At 40.9% G+C, this 19,320-nt stretch overlaps 1 protein-coding gene across 4 annotated transcripts; it reads right to left on the reverse strand.

Annotated features, from left to right (window-relative positions):
- Window positions 1-308: 308 nt before the first annotated feature.
- On the reverse strand, window positions 309-12,063 carry RNF138 (ring finger protein 138). Of its 4 annotated transcripts, none has more exons than XM_063394903.1 (8): window positions 11,604-12,063; window positions 11,280-11,426; window positions 10,567-10,732; window positions 8,925-9,040; window positions 6,013-6,081; window positions 5,415-5,520; window positions 4,529-4,636; window positions 309-3,143 (listed from the first exon to the last, which is right to left on the reverse strand). In XM_063394903.1, the coding sequence occupies exons 2-8, from the start codon at window positions 11,315-11,317 to the stop codon at window positions 3,075-3,077; spliced, it is 672 nt and encodes a 223-aa protein (XP_063250973.1). In that variant the 5' UTR covers window positions 11,318-11,426; window positions 11,604-12,063; the 3' UTR covers window positions 309-3,074. The 4 variants fall into 4 exon arrangements, with proteins under 4 accessions (XP_063250973.1, XP_063250966.1, XP_063250971.1 ...); XM_063394896.1 differs by lacking the exon at window positions 11,280-11,426 and having other exon boundaries at window positions 309-1,337; window positions 3,043-3,143; window positions 11,604-12,052; XM_063394901.1 differs by lacking the exon at window positions 11,280-11,426 and having other exon boundaries at window positions 6,013-6,078; window positions 11,604-12,060.
- Between the last annotated feature and the right edge of the window lie 7,257 nt (window positions 12,064-19,320).

A 19,320-nucleotide genomic window follows, 5' to 3' on the forward strand; every position in this document is an offset into this window, starting at 1 on the left:
GACCCAAATTGATACATAAATCTTTGCTTCTCCTTTTAGGATGTTATTTCTCTGTTAACATTACATGGGACAGTAACAAACAAACACAGAAGTGAGAAAATATGTACAACGTACATTTGGGCCAACCTATAATCTTTTCTGCTTGCTGGAAATATCCAAGGTATGATATAAGGTAACTTGTCAGCTCACAGATGCATCACCAGTCACATCTCATCATTCCAGCAGCATTCACACCATTCTAATAACTCAAAGTGTGCAGACATACAACTGATTGCATATTTAAGTTTTTGAAAGCATCTGGAAAGGAGGAAGTAGCACCAAGGGAACTGATCGTCTTTATTATGCAACAAAAAGACAAATAGAAAATAAAAAACTTTTAATAGGAAAAAACTCAGAAGGTACAATTCAAACATAACATATTGAAACCACACATAATGCAACGTCAACATGAAAACATTGTTAAGAAGCAATCTTCTAGCAAAGATTTCATGTTTTGGGCATCACCCTTCACAAATACACAGCTTTTTGCGCATGTTTGAGTTTCAGTGAGAAAGATCATGACCAGCAGCAAGAGATTCAAATAGTTTAATTTTCATTAAACGCTTACCTAGTGAATGTATTGGATGCAATTTCTTAATATTAAAAGTACAAAATCTTAAGCAAGGCAGCACCTGCCAATACAGATTTTAAATAAAGAGGATAAACATTTTGAAAGGTACTTTTGTATTGCATTAATACACATTTGTTGCTTTAAAATGTGTATTGAAGTCTCTCAACATTTAAATATGACTAAAATGCCAGCAACTATGCATCAAGTGACAACTAATTATTGCTATAGAAAAAATTGTTTCCCAGAGTTTTAAAACAGATGTCATTTCACTCGTAATTCCGAAGATATATTCAAGTAATAGAAATAACTAGTTCCAGTCTCCGTGAGGCATTCAGAATCTGTATTGGCTATAGGCATTTATTGCCAGATCATATAAACATTTTATTGAATCTAAAAAGTTAACTAAACTTACATGTAACTGTTAAACTCCTTAGGAAATGCATACAGTAATAAATCACCATAGTATGTGGTTTTATTTTAAAAAGGTAAAACTTCAGCATCAGGTGCCTTGATGTTCTTGTCTGTATAAGGGCACTGTTTCATAGTTGGCTTTACAGAGCAAAAGTAAGAATCTAAATCTTTTTCTGTTGGCTCAGTGAACCACTCCAAATCAGTATGTGGTCGCACAAGCACTAGAGCTGACAGACAAGTGAGAATACACAGACGTCTATGGGGGCAAAGAGGAAGACTGGAATACAAGCTCCAAGTGCGGTCTGCTGTCAAAACACTGTAGTGAGACAGTAACAAAATGCAAAAAATGTTGTTATATAAAGGATGTAACATTCAGATAAGGTTTTTGAAAGAGACAGCTATTTCTGAAATAGACAACTTGCTCTGAATTTTAGCCAGCAATGCCTTCAGTAATGTTTTACACTCATAAAAAATTAAGATAGAAAAGTCAAGTTAAAATGTATAGTGGGTTAGTTCCAACACTCAATAAATTAGAACTTTCAGTTCTGAAACACATGACATTGCAAAATGAGACATTTCAACCTTACCAGTTTAGGAATATGAAATATTTCAGCATTTAAAGAATAATCAAAACCTCTATTTAGGGAGGAACAGGGCACAGGAAGCAGACTGTACTTTGGCTGCACAACTGATATTACTACACCTAAATCACCATCTAGACTACGAAAATTACTGGGGATGTTTTCCAAAACATATGCAATGCTCATTAATAACAATAGCTAGACAATGGGTGATGGAAACACAGAATGTAGCCAGTCCTAACAGGTGTATGTTCAGAACACTTTGTATTGAAAACTCCAAAATGTATGCTGTGCAGCCTTCTTCCCCTTTCTTCCTTTTGGTATTATGTAAAAGATCTTAAAGCTTTTATAAACATATTTTCCATTTAAATACAAAATTGCATTATTACTATTTTCTCCAATTTTAATGATGTTTTTGCTGGGAAGGTGGAAATCTAGAACAGAAATTCTTAAAATATGTTGGTAACTATTTTAGAATAAGTTTTACTCTTCTCAACTATTTTTTCGAAGCCTTTGGATGCAGATGTACAAGTTTTAAACAGCTTTACTAAAATAAAAGAGTTTTGGTAGGTGTGAAGCCAGTTTACTGATTTAGCTACACAGCCTTCCATGAAAGACAGGACAGACCAAAACTTCAATTCCAAATGCAAAACCAGAAGTTCTTAAAAAGCTTCAGCAAAATCTGGTCATAGACATAGGCCAAAAAAGTGTACCTTTTGCATGTCATCCTGAATTGCTCAGAAAATATATAACCTTCCTTAGGAGTTGGGAGTACAGAGAATACTCCTCACTCATCACATTAGTAAGCAAGCATCCTATTTTAGTTATTCCCAAAGTGGAAAAAACAGATTTAGTTATTCGTAGGCAATGGCATCAATTCTTTCTCAATGAAAGGTGAAAAAATCCCTGCTCTGCATTGTTGATCTACAGAAAAGAAGTATTTTAAGCTGTTATTTTCAGTCACATAGGAATAGTAAAAACAAATCACAACATCAAAATAAAATTAGTTCTTGTCAGGAAAATGCCTGTCCTTGGTAGGAAGAGAAAAAAATAAATTATCACCTCATAAGATACCTTAGAAGACAGCTGAACTTTAAGAAACCCAACAGTGCAACAGAGCATCATTGCATGTCTTTCTAAAGATACTTTCAAAGCTGGTTTTGGTGAATTAGAACATCCTACAATTATCATATGAACATGTAATTAACAGAGTAATTAAAGTTAGAGAAAATCAAGACAAGAGTGAGAAGGTCCAAAAATGTCCTCAATTCCACAGGGGCAGAACTCAGTTAAGATGTCAAGCTTGAGTTTCTGCAAAATCATTTACCAGAAGTCCTTATGAGTGTGAAAAGAAGCTTAGCCTGAAAAGTGGTTACTGGACAATATTTTTATTAATATACCCATTGGATCACCAACAGAATAAAGTAATTTTTCTCTCACATAATCAGTATGAAGATGAAGGGGGGTTTACTTTAAAAGTTCACATGACAGGATTCTTGAACTGCATTTTGGTATTGAGCTTCTTCATCAAGCTGAAGATTCTAAACAAAATGAAAACATTATCAAAATGGACAGATATTCAAGATGTAGCATAGTCATTAGTTTAATCATTTATCTGCTGTTCTTAGATAGGAAATGACACCTAGACAAAGACTCTTTATCTTTATGGTACTAGATCATTGTTTTATTGCACAGAATCTTTTATTGAACCCAGTATGAAGAGACACATGAGACAGGAGAAGAATCCCTTGAGTGGGACATGGCTCAGGAAGCAGAGGGGTCCATCTCCTCTCCCTGGCTCAATTACATTACAGAACAGCCAGCTCAGGAAAGCTGGTTGTGTCACGCAATTCTTCTAACTGAGCTTCTAACCAGCCATAACATCCTCCATTCATAAAACCAAACTGGGATCCCCAGACAACAGTAATCATAGAATGTTGAGAATACACTGCTTAAAACGAGAAAGCAAACACAGAACACCAAAAGTCTGCTACTTTTTGCAGAAATATCCTCCAGGTTCTTAATATGCCAGAGTAATGAATCTTTTAAGTGCAATTCTGGCAGTCTCCTCAAATCAGAATTCCCATCAGCAGCTTTAAGTCATCAAACATGCATTCATGAAGAGCCCAATCCCCCCTACCAAACCCTAGCTCTTCAGGCCTCTATCACAGCTCACTCAACTCAAAGGACAAGATAGATCATCTTTGCCATCCTGACCCACTGAGGTTGCCTGTGACTCAAATACTATACCTGCTGCACACCCCAAAGCTGTCAAACTGTAGAAAAAGCCACAAACTCTCCAGCTCTCTGATCCCACATGCAGAACCCAAATGGTTGGCTTGACTTACGAATCAGCCACTGACTACATCTGTGTATATAGTCCTGCATCTAATTTAAGGTCATTAACTCAAAGAGAGCCTGAAAAGAGGCAACCTAAACACTGATTAAATGACACATCTCTTTTTCAGTCTCTCTCACAACATACAGAAAGAGTGGCTGCATCAGCAATATCAGCTAGTCAAGCTGCACATTGAGTCCTGAGAATATAATTTCACAATTTCTGCATTAAAAGGTCAATAATGTCCATAAAACAGAGTAGCATCTATTTTATTTCCCACAGAAACAGAAGTAATAAACTGTTCTGATACACAGTTAAAGCAATAAATAGTTCAGATTGAGAACACTAAGCCAAATACTTAACTCATCAGCTTGGAGCAGTTTAACTATCGACAACACCTACTCCCAATAGCATTTCATGTTGATAATGAAGTTTAAGAACAGACAGGTCTGCTTCTGAGTTCCACAGAGAACAGGAACACAGCATGTCCAAAGAATATGTTACGTACAAAATTTTTATTTGGCATTTTGATTTTTAGAAAAAAAGTTACCATTTATTCCTCCACACATCAAAGAAGAAAAAGCTTACCACAAATTCTCCGTAGTCAAACCGGTGTCTTAGATTTAGATGGCTAACAAGATTTCTAGTAACCTGGTTAGTATCTGCCCAAGGAAGAGATACACAAATAGGACAGATCTGAATTTGGAGGGGGAAGGGAAGAGACAGAATGAAAACAAAGTTATTGGTAATACAGAATGCATTAAAGACATGTTCTACAGGAATAACTCATCTATTGCTCATCCACTACCAAAATACAGTAAGACATTAACATCAAATCATACTGCTAAGTGTGCTTTTCCTCAATTGTGTCACATTCAAAAACTATATTTCAACTTGGTTGATTTCTAAAGTGTTTCTCTTAGGAGTGGAAGATTATCATATCTGTCTGAGTTAGTTTAGAAAAGAAAGTGACTATTTGGGAGATCTTTCACACAATTGAGATGATCAAGTAAGCCAAATGAAAAAATAACACACCCTATACAGATGAAAATAGTAGACAATCTTCTATTCTACATTTTTCTCTTTCAGAACCTTTGGTTACCTTGGATTACTTTTCAAGTAACTGTAGGTTTCACATGAAACAGTAGTTACATTACAAATGGGATTCTATGGAAACATACCTAAACTACTAAATAAAGAGGAGTTAAGCATCAGGCTCAAAAACTGAGTCTGTTTCACATCAAGATAAATGAGACAGCTAAGTCAGAATCCGTTAGAACCAGCAGGCTGGACATGAAACGTTTTCACATCAAAGTCACTCCTCAATTTAAATGCACTGCATGAAGTATATTGTTTGTCTTTCTCCAGCCACAGTGATTGTTACAGATATAGAATAACCACTACACATTTAAAGTTGTCCACATAACTACAATGAAAGTAGCTTAGAGAAACATACATAGGCAACTCTACTTACCACAGGAACGATCTGATAAAGATGTCTATTGTTACAGTGATCTAGCAAGCGCTGTCTGGTAAAATTGGCTTCCTGACACAGGGGGCATTTGAAGGTTGGGTGTCCACTGTAAACAGAAATACAACGGTATTAAACAGAAAAGAGAGGTTCAGAAGTAGTGTTAAGAAAGCATAAAAACGAAGCTATCGTTTTCCCTTGCTTTGACAACAACCAAACCGCCCCCACACACCTCCACTGACATATTAGCAGATCTAAAGGAGTATCAGTGCTACTGCCAAACTGCAATTTTGAAGTATATTTATAATTGGTACGCCTAACTGTACTCTTCTGAGACTTGGGCTTCTTTTGTTCCCACTGCACCTACACTCTGGTTTTGCTTTCTTGTAACATCACTTACTGCATCCTTCAGGAAAGTACTAAAATACCCAAATTCTAACAAATAGATACAAGTGTACAAGAAACTACAGGATTCTATAAATACAGCTCCTAGTGGTTTTGCATGTTTTTTGTGTGTTTTGGTTTTTGCATTAGCAGAAGCCTGCACTGTGACTATCAGAATTTTATTTCAGTAACAACTATAGACAAGTAAGCAACCTACCTTGTTTCTCCTTGAAGTATTTGATTATTAGCCATCTCACCAGTATCAGATATTGCATCACTCCTGCTACTTTAAAGGAAGGAAAAAAAAAAAAGAAACTTGAGATTATTTTACTCAACTGTCAACATTTTAAAAGTTTAACAGTAACAGAGGTGGGGGGAATATATGCATTAAGTCCCATGAATTTCAAGGCAACATACAATGGCACATATCCTAACCCTCACAACTTTTCCTTTGGATCAAGGTATGTCTCAGTATTTACAGAACCATCAAGGCTGAAAGAAACTTTCAAGATCATCTATCCAACTGTCAACCCAGGTACCACCATAATCACCCCTAAATCACATCCCCAAGTGCCACATCCAGACACCTCTTGAACACTTCCAGGAACAGCAACTCCACCACCACCCTGGACAATTTATTCCAATACCTGACCACAGTCTCAGTAAAAAAAGTTTCTACTGTCTAATCTGAACACCACCTGGTGCAACTTGTTCTTTCACTTCAAGACATGACAGAAGAAAATGACCCTCACCTCACTACAACCTCCTCTCAGGTAACTGCAGTACTGAGGTCTTCCCTGGGCCTCCTTTTCTCCAGGATAAATAACCCCACCTCCCTCAGCTGCTCACCACAGGACTTGTGCTCCAGGCCTCACCAGCTCCCCTGCCCTTCTCTGAACTTGCTCCAGCACCTCAATGTCCTTCCTGGATTCAGAACTGAACACAGGATTCGAAGTTTGGCCTGGTCTGACTGGTGCTGAGTCAGGGGGACAATCACTGCCCTGGTCCTGCTACCCACACTACTCCTGATGCAGGCCAGGATGCCACTAGTCTTCTTGGCCACCTGGGCACACTGTGGGATCATGGCTCAGCCTCTTGTCAACCAGCACCCCCAGCTCCTTTTCCATTGCATCACTTTCCAGTTGCTCTTCTCCCAGCCTGTGGTGCTGCCTGGGATTGTTGAGACCAAAGTGCAGGACCCGGCACCTGGCCTTGTGGAACCTCACACCACTGGCCTCAGCCCATTGATCCAGCCTGTCCAGATCCCTCTGCAGAGCCTTCCTGCCCTGCAGCACATCAGCACTCCCACCCAAATTGGTGTCATCTGCCAACTCATGGAGGGAGTACTCAATCCCCTCATCCAAATCATCAGTAAAGGTTGTCAAACAGGAGTGGCTCCAAACTGAACCTTGGGGAACACCACTGGTGACCAGGGGCCAGCTGGATGTAAGTACATTCACCACCTCTCTCTGGGCCTGGCCATCCAGTTTTTTCACCCAGTGAGCACACCTGTCCAAGCCATAGGCCGCCAGCTTCCCCAGAGGAGTACAGTGGGACGGTGTCAAATGTTTTCCTGAAGTCTAGCTAGACAGCATCCACAGTCACTCCCTCATCTACTAAGCAGGTCACTTTGTCATAGAAGGAGATCAGGCTGGTCAGCCGGGACCTGACTTTTGTAAACCCATATTGGCTGGGCCTGACTCCTGCACAAGCCACATGATGGCACTCAGGATGCTCTGTTCTATGACCTTCCCTGATACATCCAGGTCAGCCTGACAGGTCTACAGTTCCCTGGATCATCCTTCTGATCCTTTGCGTAGATGGGCATTACATTTCTAATTTCCAGTCAGCTGGGACCTCTCTGAATAACTTAATTACCATGGTGATGCTTGGTGGCATAGAACACAGCTTCACAGGAAAATGGTATATAATACAACACACATTTAGTCAACAGGATTGGCAATGCAGGTGACAGCCAAGTAGCTCAAAACGCATTATGAACTATATGAATGTAAGACAGGTAGCAGTTTTTAAGTTTTTTGACTTAGGAAGGTGTAAATAGGCCTTTAACTGCCACGTATTCACACCAATAATTTGCAACTTTCAACTACAGCAAGGTAAATTTTCTTATGCTGAGCACAAAATAAACTTTTTTCCTAAAGGAGGAGTAAAGCAGAAGAATATTTTAGAAAGTAAATTTGACCATATATGCACCTCTAGCTGAGCCAGAAGAAACTGTACAGACATGCTAAGAACATGAATATTTACAGTCACAAATATGGTAATGGTAAATTTTTTTACACTTCTGTATAATCACAGGTATTCTACTGTGGCAAACTGCATAAATAGTGATAACAGAATATGCAGACACTTCCGTGAAACATTGCTGCAGCTAATTCCAGTAACAGCTTCAACTTCCAATAGACTGACGGGTTGAAAACCAAACACAGAGAAGTTCAGACTGCTAAAAATAGAAAATCAATGGCAAAAAAAAAAAAAAAGTGGGATACATACATAAAATAAAGCTCTGTGAAATGAACAATAAAAAGCTTTCCAAAACTAACCAAAAATCCCCAAACCCTACCATCAGTGAGAATATACGAAAAAAAAGATTAGCTTTACTGCCTGAAAACAAATGGCAAGTGTCATTTGATTTTATGGTGTGTAAAATACTGGAGTTCCTTATATATTTCATAAGAGATCTGTTCAAAATAAATTCAATCAGAAAGCAAAAGCTTGCACAGTAATGTTTTGAAATGGGATATCCACTAAAACAAACTTAGGAAAGGGGAGGGAGAATAAAAATAGACAGGAACTTCTCCAGAGGTAAATATTATGAAATATGTTACAAAGTAAGCTACTCAAATGCTGTCAAGGCAACAAAAGCAAGCTACAAATATTAAATACTTTTTAGGAGAGTCTCTAGAAGTCCTTTCAAAGCCATAATGCAGAAAGGTTTTCTTCTGTCTGCTAAAAGTAGAGAAAAAGACCTGGAAAAACTTGTATTTTGAAGCACAAAATATGGATAATAATTAATGCAAAAAGAAGGAATGCCCTGAAAAAAAATACTTTCCATGGTGTAAGGGGGTGGGAAAAGAAGATGCACTACACATAGAACACCCTGATTACCTGTTCCCTGTTGCATCTTGGGAAATCTGTAAGTTTGGAATAATTGAAGAAACACCATATTCATCCTGATACTTCTTACATGTTTTATAATGCTGTCTCATCCATGAAAATCTAACCTGAAAATAAAATGCCAAATTATTGAAACCATACTAAACAATCCAGGGATAGACAGAAGGAAGAGATAATTCTGCCAACAGAAAGCAATGCATGCAGGAATTATTTAGACCTCATCTGCAGCTGAAACCAGAACTTGTGTCTCCCTTCTGAGCACGAACACTTTTCTTCACCAACAGGACATCTCCAATTCCTCTCTCCTCAGAGCCAGTGTAACACTGTGAGACTGGAAAATACTGCCACTCAAACTGCTGGACAGCTGAGAACTCTCTCAGGGACAAAAGATGCAAGTAGACACCATTTAACTGAAACAAAGTCGCTGGAACTACACCTCCCAGATCCGGGATCAACAGGTGATGAGCTGTGGCTGTGATGATGTGGCTGTGATGAGTGGCTGTGAGGATAAGCACCACTGCTCCTTCAGTCTTCTCTGGCCTGCTGTTACCTCGTGCAGAGGAACATTTTCTTTTAGCATTAGGTATGTTCCTTTACTTATTGGCAGGGGAGAGTAAAAAATAGGTGAATGATCACCAACTTAAGGCTGCCTATTGACCTTTAATGCAAATTAAGAGAATGAGTTGCTTAGATTTGTCAGAAGATAGCTGTGTTGAACATGCCTTAAATCTGAATTTAAATCTGCAACAGCACTGTCAGAAGGTGCTCACAGATCTAGAGGCTGAACAAGATCTTATCTCACATGTCTGTACTTAAATTCCATAAAAGTTATTCTGTTTGGTTCTTCCTTCCAGTTTGGTTACTCCTACCAACTTGGAATCAGTTTCTTTCTCCCTACTTTTCATCCCAATGAATCGTGTGGAACAATGCAAGCAACTGAGGATTCCATTAGTGCTGATCTTCACATTGGCAGAAGTCCCAAGTGAAATGAAACCAACATAAAGACTACCTGGATTTGATGCATTTTGTTCTAAACAAAAAGTGTGGCTGAAATCCTGCATCTGTTTATATCATAAGAGACACTACTCTTGATTTCAAGTAGGGTCAAGATTTCACCCAGTGTTCTACAAATAATGATCCCTTTAGAAAGGAAATTAAAGGAATGTAAAAGGGCTGATGGGGAAGGAGGAAATTACATATGATTGATCATGTGGGCACTGCAACTAATCAACTCACTTTTTTTTTGGTTTTAAATTAAATTTTAAGGCAGATCGAAGCAGTTGCATTTCCATACTGAGAGTTTCTGAGGTTTTCCATATATCTACAATTTTCATGTTCAGCTCCTTAACTTTCCTTTTCCCAGTTTTATAGCTATATCCATTTTTTTCCATCTTTTTAGGGAAAAACTGGCACTCCACTTAAAATGCCTTTATTGACCATCCAAGATGCTCTTTCAGTTTACACCTGCTAGGTACAGCAGGGACTGCATGCCCAGTATATGCACAAGCCATATGAAGCTAAGTTCAAACTGCTACAGGCTCTTCAGCTCCAAGATGAGAATGATACAGAGTAAAGGCGTGTCCAGACAAAACCACAAAAAATGGATTCAACTTTTTTTAAAGTTTTACTCTACCTGCTTCTCACAGCATCTACAGCCCCCAGAAGCTTTCTTCATACTGTTTTCAACATCTAGAGCCCTTTTGGGATACGTTCTTTCTTTTTTAGTCACGCTCCCCCGGCAGAGAGGACAATGTGTTCCACTTTCTCTTATAGCTGTCAAGAAGCACTTCCTGCAAAACCTAAATTGAAAAGTTACCACAAATACAGGTTAGCAAAATATACAGAGTTAGATACGTCATCCTTGAAAAGAGCTGGATGATTGTTGGGGGGGTGGGGAAAGGAGACGTTATCAGAATAAGTTTGCTGAATACAAAGTTTGATATTTAAAAGAAATACGAAATAATGGTGCTTATGATGATGCATATGGAAGGAGGGGAGCTTGGCAATGTACTCTAGGTAAAACTCTTATTTATTGACTAGCATTACCGAGCTGCACACCAGATTGATCACTAACGAGATATTAAATGGTGCGGCAAGCACGTGATTTTGGACAATCTTATCAAAGTAACTCCTGTTTATTGTGCTTAAGCAGAGCCAAAACCACTGCAAAGCTTCATTCAGCACGCGTTCCCAGAGACCTCAGCTCACCAGCTTTTGCAGCTCTCTTGCCTTACGCACCAGCTGCCAAAGCTATTTTGCTTTCCTACAAAGTAGCACGTTGTAATCAAACGTCTCTCTGGAAAAAAAAATGCTGAATAGATGAGCTGAAAAGAGAGAACAACTCACACTACCGTCCTTGTTCGAAAAGGAACGGGGAAAACCATGAAGTTAAAAACCGCGAGTTAGCTCAGACAGCACAGCAGAACTCCCCCACCGCCGAGCAGACACCCGGGGCGGCGGGGGGGCTTCTCCTAAATGACCGGTCCTCGTCGGCTACAAAAGAAAGAGGCGAGGGGAGGCTGGGGCAGCGCCGGGCTCGCATCCTCACCGCCAGCGGCTCCAGGCCGACGGTCCGTGCGCCGGGAGCGGGGGGAGCCGAGGGGCACAAGGCGGAGAGCCGGAGGCGGCGAGGAAAAGGCTCGGGAAGGGGCGGGGGGTCGGGATACCCACACGTGCTGGCAGTTGGCGGTCCTCACGGGCGTTTTGAACACCTCCTGGCACACCGGGCAGTAAAAATCATCCTCGCTGAAGCACGCCGGGGCCGCCGCGGCCCCCTCGGCCATGGCAACACGCAAGGGCCTCTCCGTCAGGATCGGGGACGACGAACAAGCCCCGCCCTGGCGGGCTGAGGAGAGCCCGGCCCCGCTTCGCTCCCGGGGGGCGCTGCCAGGGGTCCGAGACCGGATGGCTGGGGGCAGCGGCGCCGGGTGGGATCCGGGCCGGGCTGCGGCGGGGCAGCGGAACGAGCCCGGCCGGCGCTGCGCCTGCCGCCCCTCGCGGCTCCTCCCGCCCGGCCCGGAGCGGCCCCCGCCCCGCGCTCTACCTGGCGCTGCCCGGGGAGGAGGGACCCGGCAGCTCCGGCCGCGCTCCCGGCGGCACCCGGGGGGGCAGGGGCGGGGCCGGGGTTTCCATGGCGATCGCCTCCCGGCCCGGCTGGGCTGCTACGACACGGGCCCGCTCCGCCCTGTCCGTGAGGCTTCCCCGCTCCGCCCACCGCGCTACGTCCGGCCCGCCGCCCCTGCGCGGAGCAGCAGCGCTGGTAAACCTGCATGGTGACAGTGCTCACAGACCGGCACAGTGACACCGCTCACAAACCCGCACAGTGGCACCGCTCACGAACCCGCACAGTGACACCACTCAGAAACCAACACTGTGACACCGCTCACGAACCCGCACAGTGACACCGCTTGGGCTCAGGGTTATTGCTAGATCGAATCGTCCAGTCCCCCTGTACTCGGCACCGGTCAGGCCGCGCCTCGTATCCCGTGTTCAGTTCTGGGCGCCTCAGTCCAGGAAGGACACTGGGATGCTGGAGCGAGTCCAGAGAAGGGCAGCAGAGCTGGTGAGGGGTCTGGAGCACAAACGGGGAGCGGCTGAGGGAGCTGTGGTTGTTTATCCTGGAGAAAAGGAGGCTCAGGGGTGACCTTATCACTCTTCATCTGAAAGGAGGCTGTAGCCAGGTGGGGATCGGCCTCTTCTCCCAGGTAACGAGTGACAGGACAAGAGGAATTTGCCTCAAGCTGTGCCAGAGGAGGTTTAAGTTGGACATCAGGAGGAATTTCTTCAGGATGATTAAACATTGGAATGAGCTTTCCAGGGAGGTGATGGCATCAGCATTCCTGGGGATGTTTAAGAAAAGATGGGACATGGCACTTAGTGCTGTGCTACAGCTGACATGGTGGAGTTCGGTCATAGGTTGGATTTGATGATCTCAGAGGTGTTTTTCAACCTGACTGATGGAATTCTGTGACTGGCAGTAGCAGTGATTTTATGGAGTGGTTTTAGTGGTATTACTGAGAGTTGGGGCAGGTTTTCAGCCTCCTGAATGATCCTGACCGAAAAAAAAAAAAAATCTTAATTGGGCGGTATGACTGCACTTTTCTTCCAGAATAAGGACTTTAAAGAATATCTATGTAGCTGTATGGTGATGCCAACAGACTTCTCCAGGTAGAGAAGATCTTGGACCTATTAAATACATCTAGCACTGACCTCATCCGAACACAACTCTTGGCATATAAACAAAAACTAAAATGTTGAAAATGCTTTAAAAAGAAAGAGATTTGTACTGCGTATATCAATTATATTAATTTGTGAAGGTTGTAATAATAATAAATCTAAGATTTAGAATAGGCTTGGTGTTTTTTGCCCAGAGATTATAGAATGGTTTGGCTTGGAAGGGACCTTAAACATCATCTAGCTCCATCTGCTCTGCCCTGGCCAGGGACACCTTTCACTAGTCCAGATTGCTCAGAGCTCCATCCAAACCTGGGTTTGAACACTTCCAGGAATGGAGCATCCAAACTTCTCTGGGCAACCTGTTCCAGTGCCAGGACTGAGAGAAAATGGATCCTTCATCTTGGTTTCCCCTGTCTCCTTGACTGCAGCTGTCTGTACCATAGTTAGATGTTCGGAAGAGATCTCTAGCTGGGGAGATCCCCCTCTCTTTCTGACCTGGGGTTAGATTTTAGGGAAAGAGAGAGTACAAAAAGTTAAGAGCTGTGGTTCACATATGCTTTCAGATTCCAGCATTTCAAAACTGAATGAAAGCCTAAATGCTTTAGACATCCATCAGAGCTGCTTTTTGTAGCTGTTAGTGATCAGCAGCAAGAGGCAATGCCCATGACACCAAGTGGGCTCATGTTTTGGATGGGAAAGGGTACTGCAGGGAGTGAAGCTGAAGCTAAGGTCTCTCTGTAGGTAAAGATGAGAGATGAGCCATCCTGTGATTCTGTGAAGGGTGCTGGCTCTGTGTTCTTGTTCAGTATCTGTCACAATGTCTATTACCTACTAATGTTAGTATCTTCCTAAGGAAGAGCAGAGACAGCAGAACAAAAGCCAATCACTGCCCTGAATACCTTCTTTTTAGACCTCATGTAGACAAAATTTGCCTGCCTCTAAGTACTAAGAGTTCTGAAACTCTCAAGGGAAGCACTTCCAAAGCCTTTGGCCCTAAGTGAATTAAGTTGCCTGGGCTGGGATATTTCCTACCCATGCTTCAGGTTGGGAGAAAATCTGCTGGAAAAGCCAGAACTCCTTGGGCAGGGATCTCCCAGGGCAAGACAGGCCTGGGATTTGAGGTGTTGTGTCCTCCTCTGGTTACGGTGGCTGTGCTTGCTCAGGAGATTACTGCTATCTTACTCTTGTCACTGCTGCTAAGGGTTATTAGCAGGCTGTTCATAGGCTGGCAAAAGCCCCTATTGTTTAAAGTGATTATCTTCCATGACATGAAGCAGGAAGGCAGACCAGTCAATCTGAGTGGGTGATTAGCAGCAGTTGAGTTGGCAGTAACTTCATCAGCACTGCAGGGACAGCCAGAAGAAGACTAAGAGCTACACTTTAAGTGGTAAGTAGCCTGCAGAGTACTTCTTATATGTGCTCGTGTCAATGAGGATGACACCACATCTGTATATCAGCTTCAGAGGCACCCTAGCCAGGTCGTGACAGTACATGAAAAGGAAGAATTACAGAAGCCTCAGTTCAGATGCTCCACAACTACCATTGGGGTACGGGCAGCATGGTCTTCAACCTAAGCACACGGGAGGCTGACCGAGATGGGCTTCCAAGGCTTTTACTCTTCTTGTATGACTTCAGCAAAACATGGCCTTATGCCTCAGTTTCTCAATATTTAAAAAGGAAGCAGGTTTTAATCATCAGATAAGGATGCTAGGAAGTTTAATTACTGCAGCTAACGAAGGTTATGTCTTTTGAAGGCAGGTGTTAAACAAAAGCAAAGATTTATTACTAAAGCAGCATGATAGATCCATTTGAACTTTGTTCAGGAGACTGCAGTATTTATCGATTAGTAGCTTTGGCAAGGGAGAAATTGTGCAGGTGACTTCAGGGGAGTAAACTACAGGAAGGTGTCTGTGAAGGCATCCATGCTCTTCTTAACGTTATTGTAAATCTTGATCCTTTAATAAAGCTGTGACCTTGCAGCTGACAACTGGTGCGCCATGGAGCAATATAGAGCATGGCAGCAGCCTTGTAAATCTTACGTAGTTTTTGCCATTCACATAAACAACATGTAAAGAGAAATCAGGCAGCTGAAGTTTATGAAACACATTTATTTGAAGGAGACCATTTTAAATCAGACTTTTTAGAGGAAATGAAACCAATGGCCCTTCCAGCTTTTTATTCCTTGTGATAAAATATGTTTGTGAAAGGAAATCTCAACAGTGAAAACTTCTAGAACTGCCCATAAACTACTGTTCGCAGGGGTGATCTGCCACTCAAAAAGCACACTTTAGATCACCTTTGCACAACTATTGTACAACTTTATACAAATATTTTTTGTACAACTATTATTCTGATTGCTTTCTTGACAATGCTGGTGCAAGAACAGCGCACTGACTTGGCAATATGAAAAATGCAGAGATTTGTTCTGTGGGAGCAGTCAAAGATGGATGTGAGCAGAAGGGGAAAGAGACAAAGCTATGTAGCTGCAGAGAGGTCAGATGGTACCATGTGCAAGGAGTAGGACATCTTTTTTGTTCTTGCTAGGTGTATCTGCAAACACTGGCCACAGACAAAACTAAGGACAACACTACTACAGCTTATTTCATACATGTAAAAAGTTTTTTGGATGTCCAGGAAGCCATAAATAAAATAAATTTCCCCCTATGTTTTAGGCTACTTTGCTCTGGCAGACTAGATTTTTTTTAGTTACACAGTGTTCCCACCATATCAAGCAACTACACTGCAAGCACATACACTGCAACACCTTTGGAGCAGCATGTCCATTTTTTTGACTGAGAAGTTTTCTTTCATGAAGCCAGTTCTCAAAGAAAAGAAAAACAACTTTCCCAGGCACGTGACACATTGGACCTTTCTTTTCCCAAAAAGGAGTCACTTTCTGATTCCAAACCCTTAAGTCTAGAGGGCAATTTCCTTGTTAATGTGTCACCATGTGAGTAAAGCCACTTTAATAATTGTATATGCTTCAATGAATGAACATGAATTTCAATTTTTTACAGATCAAGTGCATCTTTGAAAGATACTATGTTATACTGTACATGTAAAAAATGGACATGCTTTTTTAAACTTACACAGTAAGAATAGGGGTTAGTTAAGATTCCATTCTCTTGAACAGGGTTCTATTTTTTCTTATTATAAATACAATATTCAGTTCTTACTATCCTTTCAAAACAGCTTTCACTTAACCAACTTTGCTTATTTTAAGTCTCATCTTGCCCTGTAAATGGACACTTACGTGCAGCCCTTGGCAGTGGGTAGTACACCCAGTGCTGTTTTGAGGGTGGATTTGTTCCAATTTGTTTGGTCCTGTTGCCTCAGAAATGCTGCTGTTTGTCATCTACCTCCATTGCATTGTCATCCTCAATACACACGAGACTGGCCTGCTCCTGCAATGGGGCTGCAAACAAATCGGAGAGGCTGCTGTAAAAGCCAGTGTACCTGTATACTGTACACATTAAAGCATTAACTCATATAAAGGTGCAGACTGTATACACTCTGTGTGAATGTTTCCTTTCATTTACTTGGGGTTGTGTCTCTTCTAGGGTCATGGTTAAAGTGGTGAAAATTAAGCTGTGGTGTTAAAAGGAACAGAGTGTGTTCCCCCATCCTACCCACCATGGGAAATGGGAGTGCTGGTTGATTTGTCTACAGGCCCTTGAGTCTGTAACCTCTCTAAAACACCTCTTCTGTGAGATGTGAAAGTCAGAGTCTAATATGCCATGGCAAATAATGATCAGAGAAGTAAATTACGTTTGTTGAGATCCAAGTCTACACCCTGTTGACCTCAAACCTACAAATGGAGTCGCAGTAAGACCTCACAGCCTCCATGAACCTTCAGAATGAAGCCATTTATGTGAAGTTTTCAAAACTGAGAGAAAAAAAGGTTAACCTTCTCACTATGACAGACTCCTATACAAGACCACATAAGCAGTTATCAAATTATAACTTCAAAACCCAGACAAGAATGCACAGGAAATGGTACACAAATCTGAGTTAGGTCAGTGGAAATAGCACATGCTGGATTTAAAATCAGGCAAGTCACTGAACAGAGCTCTTTGACTTGGCTATAAGTAACTGTTGTATCCATTGTAAGACTTACTGTAAATTTTCAGTGATCCAACCAGCACTCACAATGATAAGAGTGCTAAAATTTTAAATATTGTGTGCTATGCTATGAGAGATGGGGAGGGGGAAAATATAGGTACATTTGTCCTCTGCTGTCAAAACCAATTAAACAATTAATATACTTTCTCTATTGTTTCCTATCAGCAATAGTTGCTGGAATTAATCAGTTTAAAGTGCAAATTCAGTAAAATAGTATGCTTATGGACATTACTACTGCTGTCCCTTCTGATCTGTGATGCATGAGACATGGCCCACAAGCTCACCCTCATCGAGTTTGCATGGACAATAAGGAAAAGAGGATCTGGGAATAAGAAGTAGTATGTTTTTAGTGGATGCTGAGTAACTGATACATTTTTGGTACTACAAACCATAAAAGAAGTATTGAGATTTCCTTGGCCAGACATCATAAGGATCCTTCTTTTGCCATGCCAGACTGCAGCACGGGTGTGGAGCAGGCACCTGATGGATGCTATGCTGGCAAGAGGTCAGCCTTGCTAATGGATTCTGCACAGAACTGTGCCAACATGTCAGGATATCGATCCAGAAAAGCACTCAACTTATGTTATGGTTATCTATGACCTTAGAGAAGAACAGATGAAAATACTGATCACTACCACTACAGGCATTTTCTAAAAGCATCATTTAATTGCTGTGATATTCTTGGAGCAGGCGTGACTAAACTATCAATTCTCAGGAGTGCTCATTGAGCATCAACACATCTTAGCAGAGGATTCCTACTCATTTTTCAGTACACAGAGCATGGTCTTGTTGCATGGTAGAGACAATTTTTCAGGTTAGTGCAATTTTCAAGTGTGTGTGGACAAATATTCAAGTTTTTCTGAGCATCAGAACAGTAACTGATAAGGAGATAAGTCAGTCTTCAGCAACCTAAATAACATGTCATTTAGGAATTTATATAGCAAAGAGTATAGGGACTTCAAATTCATAAATAAAAACATTTCAATAATTATATCAAAATTGCTTCTTATCATTAAGGGACAAAACTAAAGGCCAATGAATTTCAAGAGCCAAGTCATTTTAGAATGGCTACACAGTAAACTGAATTCTCTAACATGTCCTGCTCTGAAAGAGAATAAAAGGAACAGAGAATTTGAACTTTTGACATATAACATACATATATTTTAAAAATATTTTTTATTTCTTTATACTATATATTAATAAGAGCTGCCAATCTTCATAATTCAAAACTATTTGTGAAGAACAAATTCTTAGGAGACAGTCAATTACATTTAGATAATGATCAGTCTTATTGAACATTTTCAAGGAGTTTTATTTGAAAATAAACAATTCTCCCCCAAGAAAAACAGCAAAAACTGCTGACTTTTCAAAATATGGCTGTTTCTAGAAAGCAGGTCATATGGGACTAAATTCTATCAAACTACTAAATGCTAGTAAAATGTGTTGTTTTGTAGTCATACACAAAAAATAGCATCCATCTTAAGTACTATTTCAGTATTATAATTTTAAAATATTAGTAAAGGATTCGTGTTGAATTGCATGAAACAGAAACAAGTCCAGCTAAAACAAAACAAACCAGAACAAAATCAACAAAGAATTCTTCTACCAATTTGAATTTACTATGTTGGGATAACAACCTTTTAAAATGTCTTCAAGACCGAAGTCTACCTTGTTACAGCAAGTTCAGGCTTCTGTATAAGTCCGTATTTTTTGACATATTTTTCATAAGTTCTTAAATGAGGTCTTATTTTGCTCAAGCATACCTGAGCAGTGAGAAGCAGCAGCTTGTTATGTTTCATACATGACTCATTCGTGCTAAATCATTACTCAATGTGTTCTAATTCAAACTTTATTACAACATTGTGGCTATACCTAGGGAAGAATATCCTTTGACTACTGGCTCAGTTCCTCAAGTATTTTATTTCTAGGTGAGTATTGCACTAATATGTTATATAATAATAACATTCAGATTATAAAAGTAAAGTCCATTTGGGTGAAATAATTATTATTTTGTGGTGAATTTATTTGTCCATTGTGTCAGCTCTTAATATTTTTTAATTAAATCTGTAAGGCAAAAGGGGAAAATTTT

This window comes from Prinia subflava, chromosome 1, assembly GCF_021018805.1.
Source record: "Prinia subflava isolate CZ2003 ecotype Zambia chromosome 1, Cam_Psub_1.2, whole genome shotgun sequence".
Taxonomy (NCBI): Eukaryota; Metazoa; Chordata; class Aves; order Passeriformes; family Cisticolidae; genus Prinia; species Prinia subflava.

What these genes read in the sequence shown, in the direction of transcription:
- RNF138 (XM_063394896.1), bottom strand. Translation starts at nt 11,716, where the DNA reads ATGGCCGAGGGGGCCGCGGCGGCCCCGGCGTGCTTCAGCGAGGATGAT. An exon ending in GTAGATGCTGTGAGAAGCAG is followed by an intron (nt 9,041 to 10,566) that starts GTAGAGTAAAAC and finishes TTTTATTTTCAG; the next exon opens with GTTAGATTTTCATGGATGAG. An exon ending in ATACTTCAAGGAGAAACAAG is followed by an intron (nt 5,521 to 6,012) that starts GTAGGTTGCTTA and finishes TTCTGTTTACAG; the next exon opens with TGGACACCCAACCTTCAAAT.